This window comes from Sciurus carolinensis, chromosome 15 (assembly GCF_902686445.1).
Source record: "Sciurus carolinensis chromosome 15, mSciCar1.2, whole genome shotgun sequence".
Taxonomy (NCBI): domain Eukaryota; kingdom Metazoa; phylum Chordata; class Mammalia; order Rodentia; family Sciuridae; genus Sciurus; species Sciurus carolinensis.
Window position 1 is genome coordinate 3,315,598 of NC_062227.1, and position 24,712 is coordinate 3,340,309.

At 40.4% G+C, this 24,712-nt stretch overlaps 1 protein-coding gene across 1 annotated transcript; it reads left to right on the forward strand.

Annotated features, from left to right (window-relative positions):
- Nucleotides 1–241: 241 nt before the first annotated feature.
- Nucleotides 242–23,298, forward strand: Psmg2 (proteasome assembly chaperone 2). Its single transcript, XM_047527009.1, has 7 exons — nt 242–426; nt 2,887–3,058; nt 12,519–12,577; nt 15,986–16,104; nt 17,035–17,208; nt 22,213–22,333; nt 23,011–23,298. The coding sequence occupies exons 1-7, from the start codon at nt 370–372 to the stop codon at nt 23,107–23,109; spliced, it is 801 nt and encodes a 266-aa protein (XP_047382965.1). The 5' UTR covers nt 242–369; the 3' UTR covers nt 23,110–23,298.
- The last annotated feature ends 1,414 nt before the right edge of the window (nt 23,299–24,712 follow it).

The window sequence follows — 24,712 nt, forward strand, 5'->3', positions numbered from 1 at the left end:
TGTTTTCAAACGGCGCCGGACCCAGGGCTGCCCGCCGCGCTGCCTGATCTGCGTTCGCCGCCCAGCCCCCCCACAGGCCCCGGTCCCGCCGCCCCCGGCCACCCTGTGCCGGGTCGCCGCGCCCGGCCCGGGCTCCCAGGGCCAGGCCCGCCCCCTGTCTCCCCCCGGCCGCCTCTTTTCGCGCCGCGAGCCGGCAGGAGGCTGGACAGCTTCTCAGGACCCGGCGCCGGGGGACTCGAAGGACCCCGGCCGCGTCGCGCGGCGCTCTGGGGATTGGCGAGTCGGCGGCGCCGCTCGCGTGTGCGCCTGCGGAGGCCCTGGTCCTGTCCCAGCCCGCGCGCGGCCCTTCCCTCCCGCCCCGCCGCGATCATGTTTGTTCCCTGCGGGGACTGGGTGCCGGACCTGACGGGCTTCACGCTCCTGATGGTGAGTGTGGGCTGCGGCCGCCCCAGGGCGACCCCGCCCGGGGGTGCCCGCGGGGCCTCGGGAGGGGAAGGCGCGCGTCTTTATTTCAGCTGTTCAGCCTGAGAAGGAGCCGGAGGCTGTCGCTGGGCGGTGGCCTGGATCCCGCCTTTGACGGCGCTATAAATAAACGTTTACCGGTTGTCTTTGTTGCCTGTGAGGCGTAGCATGTTTGTGTCCTGCAGACACGTGGCGTGCGCATCGTGCAGCGCATCCCTGAGATCCGTCCTTTAACATTGCTTTAGGGCTGGGACTGTGGCTTAGTGGCAGAGCGCTTGCTTCGCATGCGGGAGGCACTGGTTGCACTCTCAGCACCACCTAAGTAAATAAAATAAAGGTATTGTGTCCATCTACAACTAAAAAATAAATTAAAAAAAAATTGTAGAGTAAGTCCGCAGCTAACACATCATCGTCACTAGAACTACTGTTAGGTAATAAGAGTAATTGTTAGTAGCTAACACGAAGTTCTGTTGCTCTTTCAATTGCCCGCATTCCGTCTGTTTATGTAAACATTCTATTTTGTGCCAGTATTAGAAGAATAGATGCTTTTCTCAGAGTGTTTACAATCTAGTTGGAAATCCTTACCAGTAATACTAGAAGTTTGAAAATGATGCAGAAAGGCCTTAGATAATTGACAGAGAGAGGGACACAGGAGCTTGTTAAGAAAAGCTGCTGCAGAGAAGATAGTGTCCGAAAGATGGGAGAGGGGGCTTTTCTGAAAGTTGGATGCTTGAACCAGAGGTACATAAGCAATGAGGACCTGACGGGTGCAAAAGGTTTGGAAAAAGGTTTGGAATGAAAGATTTGAGAGAGCTGGGGTCCCTGTGAACACGGAACGTACCACTGAAGAATGCACTGTTTGGAGTGGTGTAATACTGGGAGTGACACTAACATTCTTTTATTCATAAAACATCAAACATGTTAAGCATATGGTACCAACATATAAGTTAGTGGCGGTCACCTGGGCAAACAGTTACTGATGGGGGATGGGTGGTGAAAAGGGAAGCATACTGGGGTGAGTTGAGTAAATCTGAGAAGCTGTAGAGATTGTGTGTGTGTGTCTGTGTGTACACGCATTTCCTCATTCAGAGGTAAAGTTCCCTCGTATGTTAAGTAGACAGCTGTTGGCTAATTTGGGCTATGAAGAGCAAGAGAAATTAGGTGGGAGAGGAGTATGTGGAGCCAAGAGAAGATTTTTTTAGAAAGAAAGATATAACATGTTTACATGCTGACGGGAACAGTCCAATAGTGAGGACAAGGATGGCACAGATGAGTCCAACCAAAGTAGCAAAATCTTTGAGATTTTTACCTACATCATAGGTAACCTGGAGTTTGATAGATGGTAGCTGTGAGAAGTGGGAGAAAGCGTAGGTAAGAACATCGAGGGCTAAAAAAAGGCGATTGCTGGAAGAATGCAGAGGAGGAGCTCATTAAAGAGGTATTTTGAAGATAAATCGATAAAATATTGTCATATATAAGTTAATAAAGGAAAAGGAAGACATTTCCTGGTTTAGGTAGTCAAGAGAATAATGTTCTTTTGTAAAATACAAATATGAGAACAAGTTTGGGCAAAAATTGGTTTTATACAAGTGGAACGGGAGTTATGTAGATATGTCCAGTAGACTCTGGAGCCCAAAAAATTAATGTGTGATGTAGGTAAATTTTGCAGTTTGGCTGTTTGAAGTTATGGAAGGGTGTGTGTGTTTAGTGTGAAAAGGTCATGCTGACCTCGGAGTGGATGGAAAGGAGACTAATAAAACAAATGGAAAGAAGTCCAAGAGACTTTTTTTTTTTTTTTGGTTCTGGAGATTGAGCCGAGGGACACTCAACTACTGAGCCACATTCCCAACCCTATTTTGTATTTTATTTAGAGACAGGGTCTCACTGAATTGCTTAGCAGCTCACTTTTGCTGAGGCTGGCCTTGGAACTCGTGATCCTCCTGCCTCAGCTTCCTGAGCCATGAGGATAACAGGTGTGGACCTCTATGCCATCTCTCAGAGACTTTTTTCACAGATCCTTTACAGACTTTGTATTGATTTCCTGCTTCCTGGAGTATTGTTTTCCCAGGTTTCTTTCAGACTCCATTACAGCTTTAAGATCTATAGTGATTTCTCACCCGAAGTCCTGGATCACTCCATTTAAAATTGCAGCCAACTACATACACACATGCTCCCATTCATTCACTGTATTTTTCTTCATAGTACTAGCACTGTATTTTGCTATTTATTTTTATTTATTACAGGTTAACTACTCTTTCACTGGAATGGAAGTTCCACAAGAGCAGGAACTTAGTTTTACTGTGTGAAAGAGTCAGTATCTAACTATGCACCTGAACATAAGCATTCAGAACAATCAGTTATTATCTTCTGTCTAAACTGAAGTGCTCCTAATTTTGGTGACTCATTGAACATGTCTTTTTTCAGCCAGCAGTATCTGTTGGAAATGTTGGCCAGCTTGCAATAGATCTGATCATTTCTACATTGAACATGCGTAAAATTGGCTACTTCTATACCGATTGCCTGGTGCCAATGGTTGGAAACAATCCATATGCAACTGCAGAAGACAATTCAACAGAGCTCAGTACAAATGCTGAAGGTATGTCTTTGGCATTCTTAGTTCCACTACAAGACAGAATTCTTTATTAGTATAAATGCTGAAGGCATGTCTTTGGCACGTTCTTTTCTGTTACCAAAAGCTCAAATCCTTGTCTCCAGTGCCAATCTAATAATGAGTACACAGTTTGGAGAAAAAGGAAAAAGAAGTTTTCCATCAGCAGGAAGAGGGGACTCTTAAAGAGGTGACTCAAAGACTACATTCTACATGTTCTCTGTTGGAATTGTAATTTGCCTGTTAATTTGGGAAATAGTCATTTCTGAAATCTTGTGGTACCATTCCCGAAGTCTGGATTACTTTGTTCCTATGGTGGGTGTGTACTCAAGGACAGATAAATCTGCCTAAACTGGGGAAGAAAGGTAATCCTGTTTCCCCTGAGATTAGGGACAGGAGAGATTAGGGAGGAGCAGGAAAAGAGGAAAAAAAAGAAATGTGTCCTGTGTATTTTAAAAATAAGTTGCAGTGGCAGAGCAGCAAGGGCTATTTTCAAAGCATAAAGTGGACCACAGTAGTAAGACTTTATCCTTAGTATGAACAGTGAGGTTATGTTTTAGCATTTTAGTTCCACCACCAGGCAGAGTTCTTGCTTAGTGTAAGTGCTGAAGCTGTAGCTAGCATGTTTATTTCTTCCACATGATACACTTCTTTTAAATGAGAAAGGACTAAGCTGGGCACAGCAGCACATACCTATAATCCCAGCTACTCACGATGCTGAGGCAGAAGTATCAGGAGTGTGGCTGGGAGTCTGGCCCGTCTGTAAGACCTTTTTTTTGTTTTTTGTTTTTTTTTTTTGTTTTATTTTTTGTTTGTTTGTTTAAAGATATTTTTATTAGTTGTGATGAACTTTTATTTATTTATTTGTATGTGGTACTGAGAATTGAACCCAGTGCCTCACACATACTAGGCAAGCATTCTATCATTGAGCCACCGTCCCAGCCCCTGCAAGACTTCTTGACAAGAAGCCTGGTTCACATACAAGACTTCCTTTCACATGACTTCTTAGAAGAAGAAGAAGAAAAGAAAAATTGAGTGTAATGGCAACTCATGAAGATTATGAACATATATTGTCCTTGTAATCTGGATATCCTTTCAGATTTCCAGTTTTTTCAACAGATCTTTTTCCTTTTATCCTGTTTTATTTTCTGTTCTTACTGGCATATGTTACCATCTCTAATACTATAGATAGTGGAAAAGAAATTCCAGTAGGCCAAGTCCTGTATTTAATATATGCTATTTCATCTAAGCCTCATAGTCATCCCCTCAAAGTTTTAGAATCCATAATAATACAATATAGATAAGTCTCAGAGTGATTGAGTTGTTCAGTGCCACTGATACCTGAGTTTTTCTTATACCGTAAGACCATAATTCTTCATTGGCCTATCATGTAACTAAAATGACATTAGCACTGTTAACAAAATTATTATTTTAATATCTTCCCATGCTTAGTCTGTATTTAGATTGACCCATTTTGCCTCAGAATGTTGCATAAATCTCTCCAAACCAGGACCCATACTGATGGCTGTGACCTTGAAATCACTTTTATTCTAGAGTAGTACTTTTCTCTTCTTCACAAAACCAATTTATTGAAGAAATCTGGGTCCATTGTTCTATAGAATGTCTTGGCTTCTGCATTTGTGTGATTATTTCCTTGTGCTATCTTTTGGCTTCTCTAGCCCCTCTTTTCTGAACCTGGAGTTAGGTCTGTTGTCTTGATTTCCTACAAGGTAACACATAAAAGTTGATGTTGTTTTCATACTGTCATTGTCATGGGGGGAAAAGGAACCAGAAAAACAACAAAAAATAATTGCATGATATATTCATGGATAGTATGAAACTTGCTGTTATTGAAAATGGTATATCTTGTGCTTTAAATAGATATATGCTTTTTACACCTAGATCTGTTGAATTGGACTGTTGTTCAAACAGAGACATGGGACAGCAAGGCCATCAGCAGGAAACAGTGTTTATTAGCGCCAGCACTGGCTCAGCAGATTATCATCCACAGACTGAGCCCCTAGCTTAGGGGCACATAGCCTTATATACTTTGGTTAGTTTCCTTTTTTTTTTTTTTTTTTTTTTTTTAAATCTTTTTTATTTTTACAGACTGCATTTTGATTCACTGTACACAAATGATACAACTTTTCATCTCTAGGGTTGTACACAATGTACATTCACACCATTCATGTAATCATACATATACATAGGGTAATACTGTCTGTTTCATTCTACTATCTTTCCATCTCCCACCCCCTCCTGCCCTGCCCTATTTTCCTCTACACCATACAAAGTTCCTTCATTTTTTTCTTCCCCCCCAAGCCCCCCCCCCACATTATATATCATCATCCACTTATCAGAGAAAAATTTGGTCTTTGGTTTTTTTGGGCTTGGCCTATTTCAATTAGCATGATATTTTCCAACTTCATCCATTTACCTGCAAATGCCATAATTTTATTCTTCTTTATGACTGAGTAATATTCCATTGTGTATATATACAACAGTTTCTTTATCCATTTGTCAGTTGAAGGGCATCTAGGTTGCTTCCACAATCTAGCTGTTGTGAATTGGGTGCTATAAACATTGATGTGACTGTGTCACTGTAGTATGCTGATTTTAAGTCCTCTGGGTATAAACCGACGAGTGGGATAGCTGGGTCAAATGGTGGGTCCATTCCAAGCTTTCTGAGGAATCTCCATACTACTTTCCAGAGTGACTGCACCAATTTGCAACTCCACCAGCAATGTGTGAGTGTGCCTTTTTCCCCACATCCATGCCAACACTTATTATTGCTTGTGTTCTTGATAATAGCCATTCTAATTGGAGTTAGTTAGGGTGGTTTTAATTTGCATTTCTCTAATTACTAGGGATGATGAACACTTTTCATATATTTGTTGATCACCTGAATATCTTCTGTGAAGTGTCTGCCAATTTCCTTGGCCCAATTATTGATTGGGTTCTTTGTATTTTGGGTATAAAGTTTTTTAAGTTCTTTATAACTTTGGAGATGAATGCTTTGTCTGAAGTGTGTGTGGAAAAGATTTTCTCCCACTCTGTAGACTCTGTTTTCACATTATTGATTGTTTCCTGTGCTGAGAAAAATCTTTTTAGTTTGAATCTATCCCATTTCTTTTTTTTTTTTTTTTTTTTTTTTTTTTTTTTTTTTTGCTTTTTAAATTAATTTTTATTGGTGCCCATTTCTTGATTCTTGCTTTTATTTCTTGTGCTGTGGGGGTCTTGTAAAGGAAGTCTGGTCCTAAACCAATGTGATGGAGAGTCGGGCCTACTTTTTCTTTTGTTTGGTGAAGAGTCTCGGGCCTAATTCCTAGATCCTTGATCCATTTTGAATTGAGTTTTGTCTAAGGTGAGAGACAGGGATTTCATTTCATTTTACTGCATATGAATTTTCAGTTTTCCCAGCACCATTTGTTGAACAGGCTATCTTTTCTCCATTGTAAGTTTTTGGCACATTTGGCTAGTATGAGATAACTGTACTTATGTAGGTATGTCTCCGTGTCTTCTATCCTGTACCATTGATCTACCTGTCGATTTTGGTGCCAATACCATGTCGTTTTTACTACTATCACTCTATAGTAAGAGTTTAAGGTCTGGTATAGTGATACCTCTTGTATCACTCTTCCTGCCCAGGATTGCTTTGACTTTTCTGGGTCTTTTGTTCCTCCAGATGAATTTCATAAGTGCTTTTTCTGTTTTTATGAGAACTGTAATAGGGATTTTAATTGGAATTGTGTTAAATCTGTATAGTACCTTTGAAGTATGACCATTTTGATAATATTAATTCTGCCTGTCTAAGAACATGGGAGATCTTTTCATCTTCTAAGGTCTTCTTCAATTTCTTTCTTCAATGTTTTGTAGTTTTCATTGTAGAGATCTTTCACCTCTTTGGGTTAGATTCATTCCCAAGTATTTTATTTTTTTTGAGGCTACTGCAAATGGATTTGTTTTCCTCATTTCCCTTTCAGATATTTCATCACTTATGTATAAAAATGCTTTAGATTTATGTGTGTTAATTTTATATCCTGCTATTTTGCTGAATTCATTTAGGAGGTCTAGAAGTTTTCTGGTGTTGTTTTTTGGATCCTCTAAATAGAGAGTCATGTCATCACCAAATAGTGACAACTTGAGTTTCTCTTTTCCTATTCGTATCACTTTAATTTCTTTAGTCTGTCTAATTGCTCTGGCTAGTATTTCAAGTACAATGTCGAATAGAAGTGGTAAAAGAGGGCATCCCTGTCTTGTTCCCGTTTTTAAAGGGAATGCTTTTATTATTTTTTCTCCATTAAGAATGATGTTGGCCCTGGGCTTAGCATAAATAACCTTTATAATGTTCAGGTATGTTCCTACTATCGCTATTTTTTCTAGTGTTTTGAGCATGAAGGGGTGTTGTATTCTGTCGAACGCTTTTTCTGCATCAATTGAAATAACCATATGATTCTTACCCTTAAGTCTATTGACATGATGGATTAAATTTATTGATTTACGGATGTTGAACCATCCTTGCATTCCCGGGATGAACCCCACTTGATCATGGTGCACTATCTTCTTAATATATTTTTGGATGCGGTTTGCCAGGATTTTGTTAAGGATCTTTTCATCTATATTCATCAAGGATATTGGTCTAAAATTTTCTTTCCTTGATGTGTCTTTGCCTGGTTTGGGTACAAGGGTGATATTAGCTTCATAGAATGAGTTTGGTAGGGTTCCCTCCCTTTCTATTTCCTGGAATACTTTGAGAAATATTGGAATGAGTTCTTCTTTGAAGATCTTGTAGAACTCGGCTGAGAATCTGTCTGGTCCTGGGCTTTTTTTGGTTGGTAGGCTTTTGATGGCTTCTTCTATTTCATTGCTTGATATTGATCTGTTTAAATTGCGTATGTCCTCCTGGTTCAGTTTGGGAGCATATGTCTCTTGATATTTGTCGATGTCTTCAGTATTTTCTATTTTGTTGGAATACAGATTTTCAAAGTAGCTTCTCATTATGTTATGTATTTCACTGGTGTCTGTCGTGATACTTCCTTTTTCACCACGAATTTTAGTAATTTGAGTTTTCTCTTTCCTCTGTTAGTATGGCTAAGGGTTTGTCTATTTGGTTTACTTTTTCAAAGAACCAACTTTTTGTTTTGTCAATTTTTTCAATTCTTTCTTTTGTTTCAATTTCATTGATTTCAGCCCTGATTTTAATTATTTCCTGTCTTCTACTTTTTTAAAATATTTTTTTAGATAGACCTTTATTTTACTCAATTATTTACATGCAGTGCTGAGAACGAACCCAGTGCCTCACACATACTAGGCAAGTGCTCTACCACTGAGCCACAACCCCAGCCACCTTCTACTTTTGGTGGTGTTCTGTTCTTCTTTTTCTAGGACTTTGAGCTGTAATGTTAGGTCCTTTAGTTGTTGACTCTTTATTCTTTCCTTGAATGCACTCCATGCAATGAATTTTCCTCTTAGTACTGCTTTCATAGTGTCCCAGAGATTTTGATATGTTGTATCGTCGTTCTCATTGACCTCTAAGAATTTTTTGTCTCCTCCCTCATGTTTTCTGTTATACATGCTTCATTTAATAGCATATTATTTAGTCTCCAGGTGTTGGAGTTATTTCTGTTTTTTATTTTGTCATTGATTCCTAATTTCATTACATTGTGATCTGATTGAACACAAGGCAGTATCTGTTTTTTTGCATTTACTAAGGGCACTTTGTGACATAACATATGGTCTGTTTATGAGAAGGTTCCATGTGCTGCTGAGACAAAAGTGAATTCGCTTTGTTGATGGATGGAATATTCTATATATGACTGTTAAGTCTAAGTTATTGATTGTGTTAGTGAGTTCTGTGGTTTCTTTGTTTAGTTTTTGTTTGGAAGATCTATCCAGTGGTGACAGTGGTGGGTTAAAGTCACCCAGAATTATTGCGTTGTGGTCTGTTTGATTCCTGGCATTGAGAAGGATTTGTTTGATGTCCACGGATGCACCATTGTTTGGGGCATAAATATTTATGATCGTTATGTCTTCCTGATTTATGGTTCCTTTAAGCAGTATGAAATGTCCTTCTTTGTCCCTTCTGACTAACTTTGGCTTGAAGTCCCTTTATCTGAAATAAGGATGGAAACCCCCACTTTTTTACTGAGTCCGTGTGCATGGTATGCTTTTCCCCATCCTTTTACCTTTAGTCTGTGGATATCTTTTTCTAAGAGTTGAGTCTCTTGAAGGCAGCATATTGTTGGGTCTTTCTTTTTAATCCATTCTGCCAGTCTGTGTCTTTTGATTGGTGAGTTTAAGCCATAAACATTCAGGGTTATTATTGAGACATAATTTGTATTTCCAGTTTGGAGCGTATTTTTGGTTTTTAACTTGATTTGGTTTCTCCTTTGAGTGGGTTTTTCTCTAAGGTGTTTCCTCCCTTTGCTGACCTACATTGTTGTTTTTCATTTCCTCCTCATGGAATATTTTGTTGAGAATATTTTGTAGCACAGGCTTTCTATTTTTGAATTCTTTTAACTTTTGTTTATCATGGAAGGATTTTATTTCTCCAAATCTGAAGGTTAGTTTTGCTGGGTATAGGATTCTTGGTTGGCAACCATATGTTGTTCCAGGCCCTTGTAGCTTTGAGAGTCTGGGCTGAGAAATCTGCTGATACCCGTATTGGTTTCCCCCTATATGTAATCTGATGCTTTTCTCTCGCAGCCTTCAAAATCCTATCTTTATTTTATATGTTAGGCATTTTCATTATAATGTCCCTTGGTGTGGGTCTGTTGTGATTTTGTGCATTTGGTGTTCTGTAAGCCTTTTGTATTTGATTTTCCATTTCATTCTTCAGGTTTAGGAAATTTTCTGGTATTATTTCATCGAACAGATTGTTCATTCCTTTGGTTTGTATCTCTGTGCCTTCCTCAATCCCGATAATTCTTAAATTTGGTCTTTTCATGATGTCCCATAGTTCTTGGAGATTGTGTTCATGATTTCTTACCATCTTCTCTGTTTGGGCAACTTTATTTTCAAGATTAAATATTTTGTGTTCATTGTCTGAGGTTCTGTCTTCTAAGTGGTCTAGTCTTTTGGTGATGCTTTCCATTGAGTTTTTTATGTGGTTTATTGTTTCCTTCATTTCAAGGATTTCCAGTTGGTTTCTTTTGAGAATCTGTCTCTTTGTTGAAATGATCTTTTGCTTCCTGCAGTTGCTTTTTCAACTGCTTATTGGTATGATCATTCATTGTCTGCATTTGCTCTCTTATCTCATCCTTTGCTTCATGAATCATTTTAATCATGTAAAATCTGAAGTCTTTTTCTGACATTTCTTCTACTTTACTGTCATTGGATTCTATTAGTATAGAATCTAGATTTGTTTGGATCATTTTCTTCCCTTGTTTTTTCATATTGTTCATGTATCTTCCCCTCTAGCAGTGCAGATCTGGGGTATTGCAGTTCCCCCCCCATAGGCTTATAGTCACCCTACAGGTTTCCAAAACCTTTTCTGACAATGAGCTTCAAGTCTCTAGCAGGTGTCTCAGGATGAAATTTGCCACACCTAAAGATAAGAGATACAGCTTCCAGTATTATCCAAGATGGCCACTCTGGTTTCCAAATGTGTTGTCAAATGGGGAGCTGCAGCTTGGGGTGTGGGCGTGGTTGGCTGGAGGTCCTGGATGTGGGGTGTGGTTTTTCGGGCAGTGGGCCTGGAGGTGGGTATTGCTGGTCTGGAGGCGAGTTGCAGTCAGTCAGTCTGGGGTTCCTGGTGATAAGGCACAGTCAGTCGTTCTGGGGGGTCCTGGAGGCGGGGAGCAGTCAGTCGATGTGAGGGCCCAAGAGGCAGGGAGTGATTGGTCAGGCTGAGGGGTCCTGGAGATGGGGCTCAGTCAGTCCGGCCAGGGGTCCTACAGGTCCTGGCTGTTGTCTCAAAATGGTGGCAGCCACGTGTAAGCAAACCTGCAGGTACTGTGACAGTGAACTTCCAGGCAGAAGCAGGCAGCTGACGCTCCACTGGCTGTCTGCAGTTGGTCTGCTGTTAGTTTTCTTTTACAAACAAGTTCTTTGTTTCCCATGTGAGGTAGTACACATTTCTGATAAGTAATTTTACTATTGCATTACAGAATAATGACAGTGTTGCAGCTGAACTGTGATAGGCTCACACTGATGCAGATGGTACCTTTTTATCTTTTTCTGTACTGAGAAAATCTCTACCACAGGACTGTAGGAGTATGTCACAGATTAGAGGCCTGAGTGGCCTGTGCCTCAGTCCTTTTTCCCTAAATTTATACCCCTTTCCTTAATTCCTAAACTTCCTTCTCTACTCCCTTTGACCTGAGTATAGTTGTGTTTAGTAGACTTGCTGAGTGTGGCATAACCCCTACTCATACCAACCACAAGATATCAATCCCCCAGAAACTTGTAACAGGAGAGACTTGACCCACCAAAGAATTTGCCCAATCTAGGTTATTTATAATCCATTTATAATAATTAAAAACTTACTCCTTAGCCAGGTGTGGTGATACACATCTGTGGTCCCAAAGACTCAGGAGGCTTAGGCAGGAGGATTGCAAGTTCAAAGCCAGACTCAGCAGTTTAGCAAGGCCCTGAACAACTTGGTGAGTCCTTGTCTCTAAAATTAAATATCAGAATGAGCTGGGAATGTGGCTCAATGGTTAAGCACCCCTGGGTTCATTCCCTGATACTAAAAGCAAAAACTTACTCCTTGCCACAGTGGCTTAGTTCTCTGTTTCTAATGACTCTGTTCTGCCTTTGGTTCATACAAGAACTTCTCATTCACAGAGGTAAAGTTGGGCAGGGGAGCCTTTAACATCTCCAAAGCTGGCTTCTTGTAGAATCTGGTGAGTGCTGTGAATCCTTTCCCCAGAAAAAATAGGCACACTGATTCACAGAAATGTTTGTGATTTTGAGGTGTTTTAAAAACTCCAAAAGAACACAAATTTACCTATTTCTTCTGTTAATCCCAGTGAATATTACTATTCCAAGAGAGAAGAGGGAAGAATATCAGACAAAAAAGTTGAGCTTTCTTAAAAATGATTTTTGTCATAATACCAGAAATTTCCGGGGAAATACTTCTCTGGTTTAAGAGACATGCATGACTCACTCTGTTACCTGGACTGGCCCCAAACGCAAGGGTTCAAGCTGTCCAGCTCAGCCTCTGCCGTAATCTAGACTACAGGAGTGCACAAATGCTACTGTTAGCTTTTCAGAAATGAGTATTTTCCACAGAACAGAGCCCGCTGGCACATATTTTGAATTACTTCTAAAATGTTTTATTTTAATAAATTAACATAGCACTTATGTTCTATATTTTAATTATTGAAAATAGATGCAAAAGCATGTATTTATTATTCAAATATTATTTTTGTTATTAATAATTTCATCTTGTAGAGCTCCTTCATTTTAACTGTTGTATGATTTCAATTTCTTCTTGTCCTTATAGTATATTCATTGTCTTCAAGGAAGCTTGTGGCTCTTCAGTTAAGATCCATTTTTATCAAGGTTGGTATGTTATATTCACTTCTTAAGTTTATTAAATTAAAATGTAATGAGAAAATACCAAGTCAGTATCATTAAGAAATCAGATTAAAAAATGGTTTCTACTATACTGTGCATACAGTTAAAAAAGGTCTGATTCTATGAAGAAGGAATCTCATAGCATGTTACCGTCATTTCATGGATACATGGAAAGGAATTGGGACTTATAACTCAGGTCTCAGATATTCTCAGTTCAGATTATGTTTGTGAAAAAATTTCAGTATGTGAATATTATAGGTTTATTCCATTTGTATTACATCAACCAGTGGCATCTACATATAAATTAGGTGTCTGTCAAATTACCTATGTATCAAAGTGCTGTGCATCCGGTTTGCTCCTCCACTGCCACGGCTCACGCTGCCACTCGGCCTCAATCGCTCGTCCTCTCTCAAGCCCCTGATTTCACTCTTGCCCACTCCCTGCAATGAACTCTTCAAACAGCAACATTAATGATCATTTAAACCAAGTCACATCACGTCAGTACTCTCTTCAGGACCCTCCAGGGGCTTCCCATCTCACAGCGAATCCATAACCCTTTACCAGGGCCTGCAAGGCTCTGCTCTGGTAGCCACTAGCACCATGTCACTCTTCATTCATTCATTTGTTATTTATTGGCAGTGCTGGGGATTGAACCCAGCCTCCTGTGTGCTAGGAAAGGGCTCTGCCACGTGGCTCTACTCCCAGCATCCCCACCATGCAGCCGTTTTAATGTTAACTCATTGATTTGAGGTGAATGAAGTTAGACATTGGGTTTCTGGGTCAGCAACCACATTTCAAGATCTCCATAACCCACACATGGCGAGTGACCGCCTTGAAGAGCATTGCCAGTTCTCACAGAGTTCCATGTGCTCTGGACCCCAGCTTCCCTGGCTGCCTGCATTGTTCTTCAGACACTTTCCCTTCACGCCCATTTCAGAACCTTGCTGCTGATTCTCTGCCTGGAATGCTTTTCCCCTACAGACCCAAGTGGCTCACTTCCTTTTGCATTTGCTTAAATATTGTCTCATCAGAAAGGCTGTCCCTGACCACCTTCTCTGTCTCTTTTTTCTGTGTTCATTTTCTTCGGAAATCATCGCTTCCTGGCATGACAATGTTTATTACCTTCCTTGCTAATAAGAAGTGAGCTTCCTGAGAGAATTGACATTATGGCATTCACTCTGATATCCCCAGCACCTAGGACAGCTTTTCACACAGGGAAACTGTCGATAGGTAATATTTATTGAGTGGGTTATTTGGAATGACTTAAAATATGTGTGGTCAGGAGGTCAGAAATACAGGATGTTATTAACAAGGTTAACTTCATAGTACTTGTTTTAACTTTTTATTGAGGAATAACATACATGGAGAAAAGTGTACAAATCATAAATGTACAACTCGATGAAATTTCAGGAGTAAAAATCTGAAACTAGCCTCAAGATCAAGAGAGAATATTGTCCACATTCCAAGGGCTGCCACCGTGTGTCCCAGTCATTCTTACATGGGCGTAGCTCCACCACATTGGCTTCCTGCTCTCAGCCTTCCACCTGTGAGGCCCATCCACGCCAATTCGTGTAGCAGTTCCTCTGACCCCCACGTCCTGTTCTGTTATATAAGTGAACCATGGTGGTCCACTGCACTGTTGATGCTGCATTCAATTTTTCTGGTTGAGGCTCTTGTGAATAGTGTTGCTATGACGATTTTAGTATCAGAATCACTTTTTTTACATAACAGTTGCATGTGGAGAGTTACTAACATTGTTACGTTGTGCTCCATGGCTTTTTGATTGTCTTCCTAATCAGTGTCAGTTTAAAAATTAAGGTGGACCATTCAGATACTTCTAAATGAATTTTTAGTAGGTGGAAATAATGATTTAAAAATAGAAAACAGTTGCGGAGCATCCGTTCTTGGCACTGATGCTATTCTGAGCACTTCATTCTTCCCTTAATTCTCACAACAGTCCTGTTTTTGCCAGGAGGAAACTGAAGCCCAGAAAGGTTAAACCCTTTGCCTGAGATGCAGAGTCTGGAAAGGAACCTGTGTTCCCACCCAGGCAGCCTGACTTCAGAGCCTGCCTCTCTTACGCACTGTATTTTGCTGCTCTCTTCCTTCTAAAAGTTAGCCACCACATTTTAAATTTAAGAATTCTTTTTTTTTTTTTAAGATAACCTCAACATTTTATTATCTTCATAACAAACAATGAAGCTTAGAACTGGATCACTTGGCCCTTTCTCTTCTTATCTCCTCCCAGTTCAAAACACTTGCTTCTCTTAATAACCAGCATTCTCTTAGATCTGCAGTTAGGCTCAGCACACTCAAGCCTCAGCACAATATTCTTTGTAGTTTTAACCTTTTTCCTGAAAATTGGCTTAGTCTGCCCACCATAGCCACTCTGTTTCCTATCATAACGCTGCTTCCCCTGTGCATACAGAGAATCCTTGCCCTTCTTGTATGGTGTCTTCCCCTAAAATTTTATAATCCATATTCCATATTCACCCACTGTTAACCTCTTATTGTTACACCTACTTGATCTCTCTTTCTGTGCAGGTGAACACACACATGCATATACAGTTTTCTGCCAAGCAATCCAAAAATAGGCTAACAATATGGTATTTTGCCCTGAAATACTTCAGCACACAGTGTTCAAGAACAAGGACAGGGGTTGTGTTGTTGCCCAGTGGTAGGTGCGTGCCTAGTGTGCATGAGGCCCTGGGTTCTCCGGCACTGGAAAAACAAAGCATGTTCAAGAACACAGACATTCGCTATCACCACCCCATCATCATTACCACACTCGAGAGAATAAGCATTTCATGCTTCCTTTAGAAGTGTCATCCAGTGTATCCTCGGGTTCCCCCACTCCTACTCAAATATCCTCCAGTTCTGGACCCAGTCAAGGTTCACATGTTGCATGTCTCCATTACATCATTTAGTTGGTGCCCCTCGGTGTACACCTGGCCCCCTTCCTCCTCCTGTTCTACCCGTGTTGACTTGTGTGAGGACGTGAGGTGAGAAGCGTTCAGCGTTCTACATTCACCTGATGGCTACCACGTGATCAGATTCCAGGCAGCGGCTTTCCGGCAAGAACACCTCATGATGACCATGTGGAGATCATTATGTAACAATAGATTTCTTAAGCAGAGAAATGAGACATTTTCCTTAGAAATATAGATTTCTCACAATTAGTTAAAATTATTTTATAATTGTCAAGGTATATTAGTTTTTGCCCTTTATCTTCCATTTTCAATTTAAAAACAGTAAGTGTATCTGACAATACTAATCATTTTAGTATCTAGAAATTATTTACCATCGTCACATAATGGGATAACTAGACACCATTCTTATACCCTAAGGTCTCACTTTCACGTTGTCTGTCTGTTCTCTCAATGGTATACGAAGTATAAATCCAAGTCATTCTGTGAAAAGCTGCTCTCCTGGGTGCAAAGCAGTGGCTGTGCTAAAGTCATCGTCCTTTCAAGCAGTCATTCCTACCAGCGCAATGATCTCCAACTGCGCAGGTGTGTTCTTGCCGTCATTATGGTGTATACTGTGGCCATTTTAGAAAGAGGAAGGTGAAAGAAAGGTAAGAGATAAGGAGAGTGTAGTTAGGTAGGTCCTCCAGTCCTGTGAGGTTGCTAGGACTTTGATGGAGAGCAAGCTTTAGAACTGTGCTCTTGGTATTTATAGTCAGTCATATGTAAGGAGCATGAGAGAGAGAAGGGACCTGAGATTTATTGATTGATGACCTTTTTGGTGATGTTGCAGATCAAACCCAGGGCCTTGTGCCTGCTGGGCAAGCTACACCCAGGTTGTATTGATTGCTAACTTTTGAAAATTAAATTGATATTTCTATTTATTTCCAAAGTGCAACCATTTGTATTCACAGAAGTCCAGTCTTCTATAAGTATAGTTACCTAGCCTGTCAGAGTGAATTCTTAAATATAAGACCAAGTATCCCAGAAATAGAATATAAGTGATATTTTGTCATTGTCACATAGTTGATAAAATATTACATAAAATATTTTTATATTCTCCAAGATTTGACTTTTGATTCATTTAGATCATAACCTTTATCATTTATACACCTGTAAAACCTGGGTAAAAAATATCAGTAAGCCCATAGCTAACTTTTCAAAGGGACCTCATTTCTAGGATCCTTGCAATAGACATTTCAGACCCCATAGCAGAAGGGAGTGTAGCTATAGAAAATGGGCTTATTTTCACAGACTTATCACTGGTTCAAGTTTTCCTTTCTCTCTCACTCCCTCCTGTATGTAAATGTCAAGCCAGATATGTTTTGCCTGAGTTACCTTTCCATCTGCTGAAACTCGTTACTTGCCTTATGCAACAGAATATGGAGACCAAGAAGATATTGGTTAAAAACTGATATTTGCCATAGTGTTCATGTTAGTGAATTTTTGAAAAGGTAATTATGTGATTGTTTCTAGTACTCCCTTCCGGTACCTGCTTACACCTTCTGTGCACAAAAGGATTCAAAATAAAATAGAGAGCCTTAACTGGCAAGAAATGGAAAAAAGTCCATGCATCCCTCAAATGGATGATTCTGAGTTTTGTGTCCGTGTTCCAGGAGGAGGGATCACAAAAACACTCTATGATGAAAGGTGAGTGTGTCTGTTCCTCCTTTTATTTACAACAAATTAAAATTGCTTGACATGGCGATTCACACCTGTAGTCCTAGCTCTCAGGAGGAATACTCGTCCAGAAGTTGAGACCCTGTCTCAAAAAAATAGAAATAAAAAAAATTTTAAGGTAATTAGGAGTGTATTGGATATTTTTATTGGAATTTTAAGAATGTATTTATAAAATAGGTGCTATATGACCACAGGGAGGCTGAGAAGGGAGGATCTCGAGTTCAAATCTAGCCTCAGCAAAAGTGAGCCACAGACAGGACTGGAGATGTGACTCAGTGGTTGAGTGACCCTGAGTTCAATCCACAGTAGCAAAAAAAAGAAAAAATTAGGTGCTATGCTAGAGATCTTGCTTGTAGGGGAAAAATTTAAATTTGGTTATAGAAGACATGGTTCCTGAAAAGCCATATTTAATGCTGTATTAGTGTGTAACTTTTTAGGAATTCTGATCATTCCATGCAGTTTCTCCGAACACTTTTTTTAAATGGTGGTAAAATACACATAATATAAACTTACCATTTTCATCACCTTTTAAGTGTACAGTTAAATGGCATTAAGTGTAATCTCATTGCATGCCTCCGTCACCCCTACCCACTTCCAGAATTTTGTTTCCTAAATAGAATATCTATACACATGAAATAACTCTCCATCTTATTTCTGTAAAATCCCTAGTATGTCCCCACTTTTTCATTTCCGAATTTACTAATTTATATCTTTTTTCTTTTTAGTCTTGCTAAAGATTTGTTACTTTTGTTGATCTTTACAAAGAACCAACTTTGATTTTGCTGATTTTTCTGTTTTCTATTCTTTCACTTAACTGCATTGTAATCTTTTATTATTTTCTTCCTTGTGCCAGCTTTACAACTGCTTCTGTGTGTGTGTGTGTGTGTGTGTCTGTGTGTCTGTGTGTGTGTCTGTGTGTGTCTCTCTCTCTCTCTCTCTCTCTCTCTCTCTCTCTCTCTCTCTCTCCCCCTCTCTCCCCGTCTCTCCCTCTCTTTGGGTTTGCTTCTGTTTATTTCTCCCTCCTTCCCCAAAGTATAAACAGATTATTATTTGCAAAATTATTTTCTTTTTTCCTTGACAGTACTACAGATCAAACCCAGGGCCTAAGACATGCTAGGCCAAAAAAAAGAAAAAAAAAAAATGGTCTACCACTGAGCTACACATCGCCAGCCCTTTTATCTTTATATCAGGACAGGGTCTTGCTGAATTATCCAGCTGGCCTCCAACCTGTGATCCTCCTACCTCAGATCCTGAGCACCTGGAATCTCAAAGGTGTGCCATGGCCCTAACCTGGTTCTGCTTTTTCAATATATGCATTTATTACAAATTCCCCTTTTTGCACTGTTTTCGCTGCATGCCGTAAGTTTTGGTGGGGTTTTTTGTGTTTTTTGTTTTTTGGTACTAGGGACTGAACTCAGGGGCATTTTACCTCTGAGCCAAGTCCCCAACCTATTTTGTATTTTATTTAGAGACAGGGTCTCACTGAGTTGCTTAGCACCTCACCATTGCTGAGGCTAGCTTGCAATCCTCCTGTCTCAGCCTCCCCAGCCACTGGGATTACAGGCGTGTGGCACCTCGCCCGGCAGTTTCAGTGTTTTGTGTTTTAATTTTCCTTTATTAGTATTTTCTAGTTTCCCTGTGATTTCTTTGTTCCATTGTTCAAGAGTGTTGTTTACTTTCTACATGTTTTGAATTTTGTTATTGATTTATAGCTTCATTTGTTGGTATAGAATAAAGCTTTGTATTTTGATGTTTTTAATTATCAGTGCTCGTTTTGTGGTAATCCTGGAGAATGTTCCATGTGTATCTGAGAAAAAAAGAGTATTGCTATTATTTGGGGAGTGGTTGGCATATATTCATTAGGACCAATTTATAATATTGTCTAAGTCCTCTTTTTCCTTACTAATCTTCTGGCTGACTTTTCTATCCAATGTTTGCTGTTGTAGAGTTATTTCTCCTCCATTTCTGTTGCTGTTTGCTTCATACATATTGAGACACTGTTATTTTGCACTTAATATGTTTATATTTGTTGTATCTTCTTGAAGAACTGACACTTCATTAGTGTAGAATGTCCTTTGTCTCTTGCACAGTTTTTGACTTACAGTCTGTTTTGTGTGATGTTAACATAACCACCCTTCTTCTTTGACTTCTGTGTGCACAGAGTGTCTTTCCATCTTTTCACTTTCACCCTGTGTGAGTCCTCGGATCTAAAGTGCGTCTTCTAGGCAGCCTGTGGTTGGATCGTGTCCTTTTACTTATCCATTCTGCCTTTGGATCAAGTTTCAGCCATTACATCGAGAGTAATTACTGATGAGGAAGGACTTCTGCCATCCCACCCTTGGTTTTCTGTGTGCCTTATAGTTTCTTGATTCTTCATTTCCTCTGTCACTGTCTCTTCTTGTCCTCCTGGCAGGAGCCTGCCTAGTTTCCAAGAATCAATAGTAGTGTCACCTCTTCTCTCTGGCACTTGAGTCTTCACTAGTCAGTCTCCCTGACATCTGCCTTGACCATGATAGAGTACTCGATAGCAGACTTGCTCTCTAGCAGTAAAAACCAGAAATTTGACAGAATAAACGAAAACAACTGTTTCTCAGACATTGGACCACAGCCTGCGCTTGGGTCTGATCTGAGAGAAAGCTTTGCTGGCAGCACTTCCTGCACTGCAGCCCAGCAGGGGGCGCCCCAGCAGAGCACTGCATCCTACTGAGTTGAAGGAATGGGGGTGCAGAGGACTAGAAATCCTTGCAGAGGACCAGAGAGGAGGGGTCGCTCGCTAGAAGAGCTCTGGATCTCCTGGGTCTCTGAATTGTTAGCCACATGCAGGTGAAACTCCATGAATAGTTGTAAGCTTGCCCCAAAGGTAGCAGCAATATCCCCGATAGTCTTGTCACGTAGAAGTCACACTCCATTAATTTTTTTATCCTGTTTTCTTACAAACTTCTTTATAGTTGAACCAAGTATATGTATCTGTGAGATAATATACTTCTGACATTTATTACACTGATTAGAGTTCATCCTACTCAAAGAATTTTCTTTTAGCAAATCTTTTATTCATTCATTACCAAACCTTGTTCAGTACAATTAAGCATTTATTGTGGTAAAAGAATTTTTGAAATTGAAAAAAAATGCTTGAGGTCATATGACATACAATTTTGAGTCCTTTTTCTCCCTCAGTGCTTATCACAAATATTTTCCAGTTTATTTATTTTAGGTAAGCTTTTTTTTTTCTTTTTTTTTTTTTTTTTTTTTTTTTTTTTTTTTGCGGTGCTGGGGATTGAACCCAGGGCCTTGTGGTTGCAAGGCAAGCACTCTACCATCTGAGCTATCTCCCCAGCCCTCCAGTTTATTTATAATGTGCATATTTTGCTTTCCCTTATCAGAACAAATATTTATTCCTATCTGAAAAATATTGGTTATTCAATAACATATAGTGGTAATGGTGTAGATGATCAGAGATCACATTTAATCAGAATAGAAGTACACTTGTACTTTAAAAATTGGATATATCTTGTGCTAGATTTTAATGTCCTAGAGAGTAACAAAAATAGCCCTCTTCCATCGTCCTTTGTCAGCAGGATCATGTGGTAGTATTAAAGCTGTTACACTGCTCTCCATAGCTAAAGCACCGCACAGGCTAGAACCTTTAAAATAAAGCACATCAGGGAGGCTAGCCTCCTCTAAGGAGCCTTCGCTGAGGCCACTGTAGCAGAAGCACTTGGGAACTAGAATCAGAACTCATGGTACTTCCATATGAAGATTGAAGCGAACTGCAGAGTGGAATGGTGTGAGTAATGCTGACCACGTCCGCTCTCTGCTTCCCAAGGACGGAGTGCTGTGCTAACTGTCCTGGTTCCATGCAGCCTTGGGGACGGCAGTCTCTGTCCTAGAACCCTGCTTGCGCCCCACTCTTTCTGTAGCTGTCAGTCATGCACTCTCAACTTCCGACATTACATTTTTCTCGCAGTTCTTAGTTTTAGGACTTTTTTGCTTTTGTAGGCAAACAGGAAACTTCATATCAGTGTGTTGCCATCTCACTGCTGCCTGGAGGCAGCTGCACGTGATAGTAGGGAGGCTGTTTGGGAGTTAGGAAGACCTAGCCTCAGGTCCCACCTCTGCCACTGACTGGATGGGAAACTTGGAGCAGGTTAACTGCGTTCCCTCTCTTCAAACCTGATGCCTCATCACAGCAACTGACACTTGCATAGTATTGTCAGTTTTTCACCTTTAAGCCTGTTGCCTCTATTACCTCCTTTAAGCCTCACGGCAGCCTGTGAAGTGGGTTCTGGCATTGTATTCCCTTTTACGGATGAGGGACATGAAGTAATTTGACCCATGTCAAATGGGTCAAATGATCGGTGGAGAGCAAAAATTGAATCCTGGCAATCTGTCCTGGTTCCCACTATTTCAAACTGATTCATTTAGAAAATAGAGATGATTACAGCTTCCTCAAGGAAGTAACGAGTCATAAACTTTGCACACAGTGCCTAGCACCTAACAAGCAGCAGGCAGGTACCATCTCTGAGAAGTAGTGGGAGTATTCCTCCCTTTAGCCATTCCACTGTCTTCAGATTTCCTTCACTGGCTTAGATAACTAATAACAAAGATGTTGTTTCTTCCGGTCACTTTGCTATGGTCCTTCTGAAGGTCACTGTCTTCCCAAGTAGGTCTGGGGAGTAGTTCAGAGCAGAGTTCATATGCTATAGCCAAGTGCAGTTGAACCGTGCAAGGACAGATGTTCTTGCAGCTGTGGGGTAAGGCGCAACTCGTACAGCTCCCGGTGGGTAATCCAGGGCTCCTATTCCTGCCCCACACCTACAGAATTATATGTGGGGCCCTGGGAGACAGAGATTTTATCAGATGGTGACTTTTCCTTGCCTAAAACCTGGCAGGTTATCTTAACTGTAAAGCTAACACACTAGAGAGAATCTTCTATGAGTGGAAGAACACTGAATTATTCTTTTTTATTTCTTGTAGCTGTTCTAAAGAAATCCAAATGGCTATTCTGCTGAAATTTGTTTCCGAGGGGGACAATATCCCAGACGCATTAGGTCTTGTCGAGTATCTTAATGAATGGCTTCAGATCATCAAACCTTGTGTAAGTGTTACTATACCAGCAGCCTCTGGTTTGTCTGCTTTGTATTCTTTAACTTGCATTTTATATATGTGAGTAGATAAGTGAGAATTTACATTAAATATAGACATATCTATATGAAATTAAGTTAAAGCTGAACTTCTGAAAATAAGATAGTTAACCAGTCTATTTACAGTTGCTTCATTTTCCAGAAAGGAAAGCCCAGGTTCTCTATTGAACCCATTATTCTTGTCATACTCGTTACATCAGACAGATCCTTCTAGGAAGGTCTTCTGTGGAATTCAGGACTGTTTTAGGGAAGCAGAAGGTGCTGCCTGTAAGCAGTGCTTCCTGTAGCCATTGCACGTGGAGTGAAGAACTTTCTCTATCCTGAAATAGGAGCATGACAGCCCTTGGAAGGGGCAGGCGTTACTTTTGAATTCATGCTTTTTGCTAAGAAGAAACCTGATACCAATCACTGGAGTTGTTTACCCCTGTTCTTTGTGAATTTGATTCTATGTAGTAGACTGTCTGCAGCCTTCCTCACATACCTCTATGATTTGGAACTTGAAGGAATTTATATTTGGGGGGGGCAAGATGTAGAAAATTATTGCTTTATTTTTCCTAACAGTGAAAAACATGTAAAAGAGGAATTGGAAGGGCAATTTGACAGTAAAAGATTAAAGTATCTTGTTCTTCAGTTACAGAGCGATGACCCTACAACACCTGCCTTGCCGTGGAAAATCCCAAGTTCTTGGAGGTTACTCTTTGGCAGTGGTCTTCCCCCTGCACTGTTTTGATCTGTTTTTCGTTTTATACCTTATTTATACACTTATTGCCAGCATAACTGTTATAACAACTGTTGAATCTATATAAAAATGTGACTTTGCAAGAATGCATTAGGAAAAGAATGAGCAAAAGATCTTTGACTGTACTTTTCGTCATATGTAACAAATGTAAATTTCATACAGTAAAATTTTATTTCCTGAGTAATTGTCTGAAAAGTATTTTCTTATACAGACTGTATCTGTTCACTATTTCTGTTGTCCTAAATTCACTAACCTAGTGACATAAAATGACACATTTATTTTTACCTACAATTCTAGAAACCAGAGGCCCAGGGGGAGAGTCCATTTCCACCTTCGGGAGGGTGCCACAGTCTTTGGTTCATGGCTCCTTCCACCAAATTCAAAACCAGTAACTTAGCATTGCAAATCTTTCTCCCTTTCACACCAAAAGTCTTATGATTCTATAGGACCTATCCCAGTAACCCAGGATAATTTCTCCATCTCAAATATATTTTACTATAAAGAAATAAAAATTGTATTTACACAGGAGCTTACGCATCTGTGATTCCTGGTGAGTGGTTTGGTGGTTTCTTTTTCAGGAGATCATCTCTTGCTCCCTCTGGTGTCTGGTTGCAGGATTGCAGGCTCATGGGTGCTGCTGCAGTGAGTACCTCATCCAGGTGTGGCAGCTTTTCATGAATGCCCCAGCTGAGGTTGAGACAGACACCAGTCCTTCAGAGCTGTGTCATTTCTGTACCTCAGACTCCCTCCTGTGCAAACAAGGACTTGGAGTGTCAAAGAGTACATTCTACTTCACGGCACTTTTGACACGTAAATCATCCTGGATTCCATGACCTGTTTCTCTCTCCTTTTTTGGCTAAAATTTTGGGTGTGTTAGAGTGACAGAATAGGAAGAACCAGCCCTTCATATGCCACAGAGATGCCAATTTGAGAATACAGAACTGGAAGAGATCAGAATGGTTAATGGGAGGAAAACTTAGTGCTACTTCTTTTTATTGAGTGATTGTTACTGCTAAGCATTGTCTGCCAATTTTATGATTCAGTCCCTACAACCATCCTTGAGGAAGATATAATTATCTCTGTTTTATAAAATGAATCCATTTAAAATTTGGGGGAACAAGGACAGAATGCCAGGTTTAAATTCTAGCTCTCACTAGATATATTGGGTGAAATACTAGAAACCAGTTCAGTTGCAGTACCTGAAAATGAGTGCAAAACCAAGAACAGCTGCATTGGAATAGGTAAGAAGTTTCATTTCACCTCCTGTGACTGCCTTGGCCCAGGCCGACAGCTCAGCATGGCTGGAATAACACCTGGCTTATAGCTTCCAGGAAGGCCAAGGTAGAGAGGTGTGGACCATGTCCGATTCCAGCTTTTCAGAGGACTGCCCCAGGGACGGGTTTCCGGCTCACCTGACCTGATTCACTTATGAACGTGGTGTAGATCGGGTGCCTGGGAGCCCCTGATCACAAGGACCAGTGGGGTAGCTTGCTGTGGCACCAGGCCTTGCAGTACAGAGGCGCCTGTGACGGGGCACAGTAAGGAGACATCTCCCATTGTAGCTTCTGACTCAGCTGGGAGGAGTGCAAGAGTC

Excerpts from the sequence above, each read along its gene's own strand:
- Psmg2 (XM_047527009.1), top strand. The coding sequence starts at position 370 with ATGTTTGTTCCCTGCGGGGACTGGGTGCCGGACCTGACGGGCTTCACG. Across the intron at positions 427-2,886 it reads CGGGCTTCACGCTCCTGATG|CCAGCAGTATCTGTTGGAAA; the intron begins GTGAGTGTGGGC and ends GTCTTTTTTCAG. Across the intron at positions 17,209-22,212 it reads AAAACACTCTATGATGAAAG|CTGTTCTAAAGAAATCCAAA; the intron begins GTGAGTGTGTCT and ends TATTTCTTGTAG.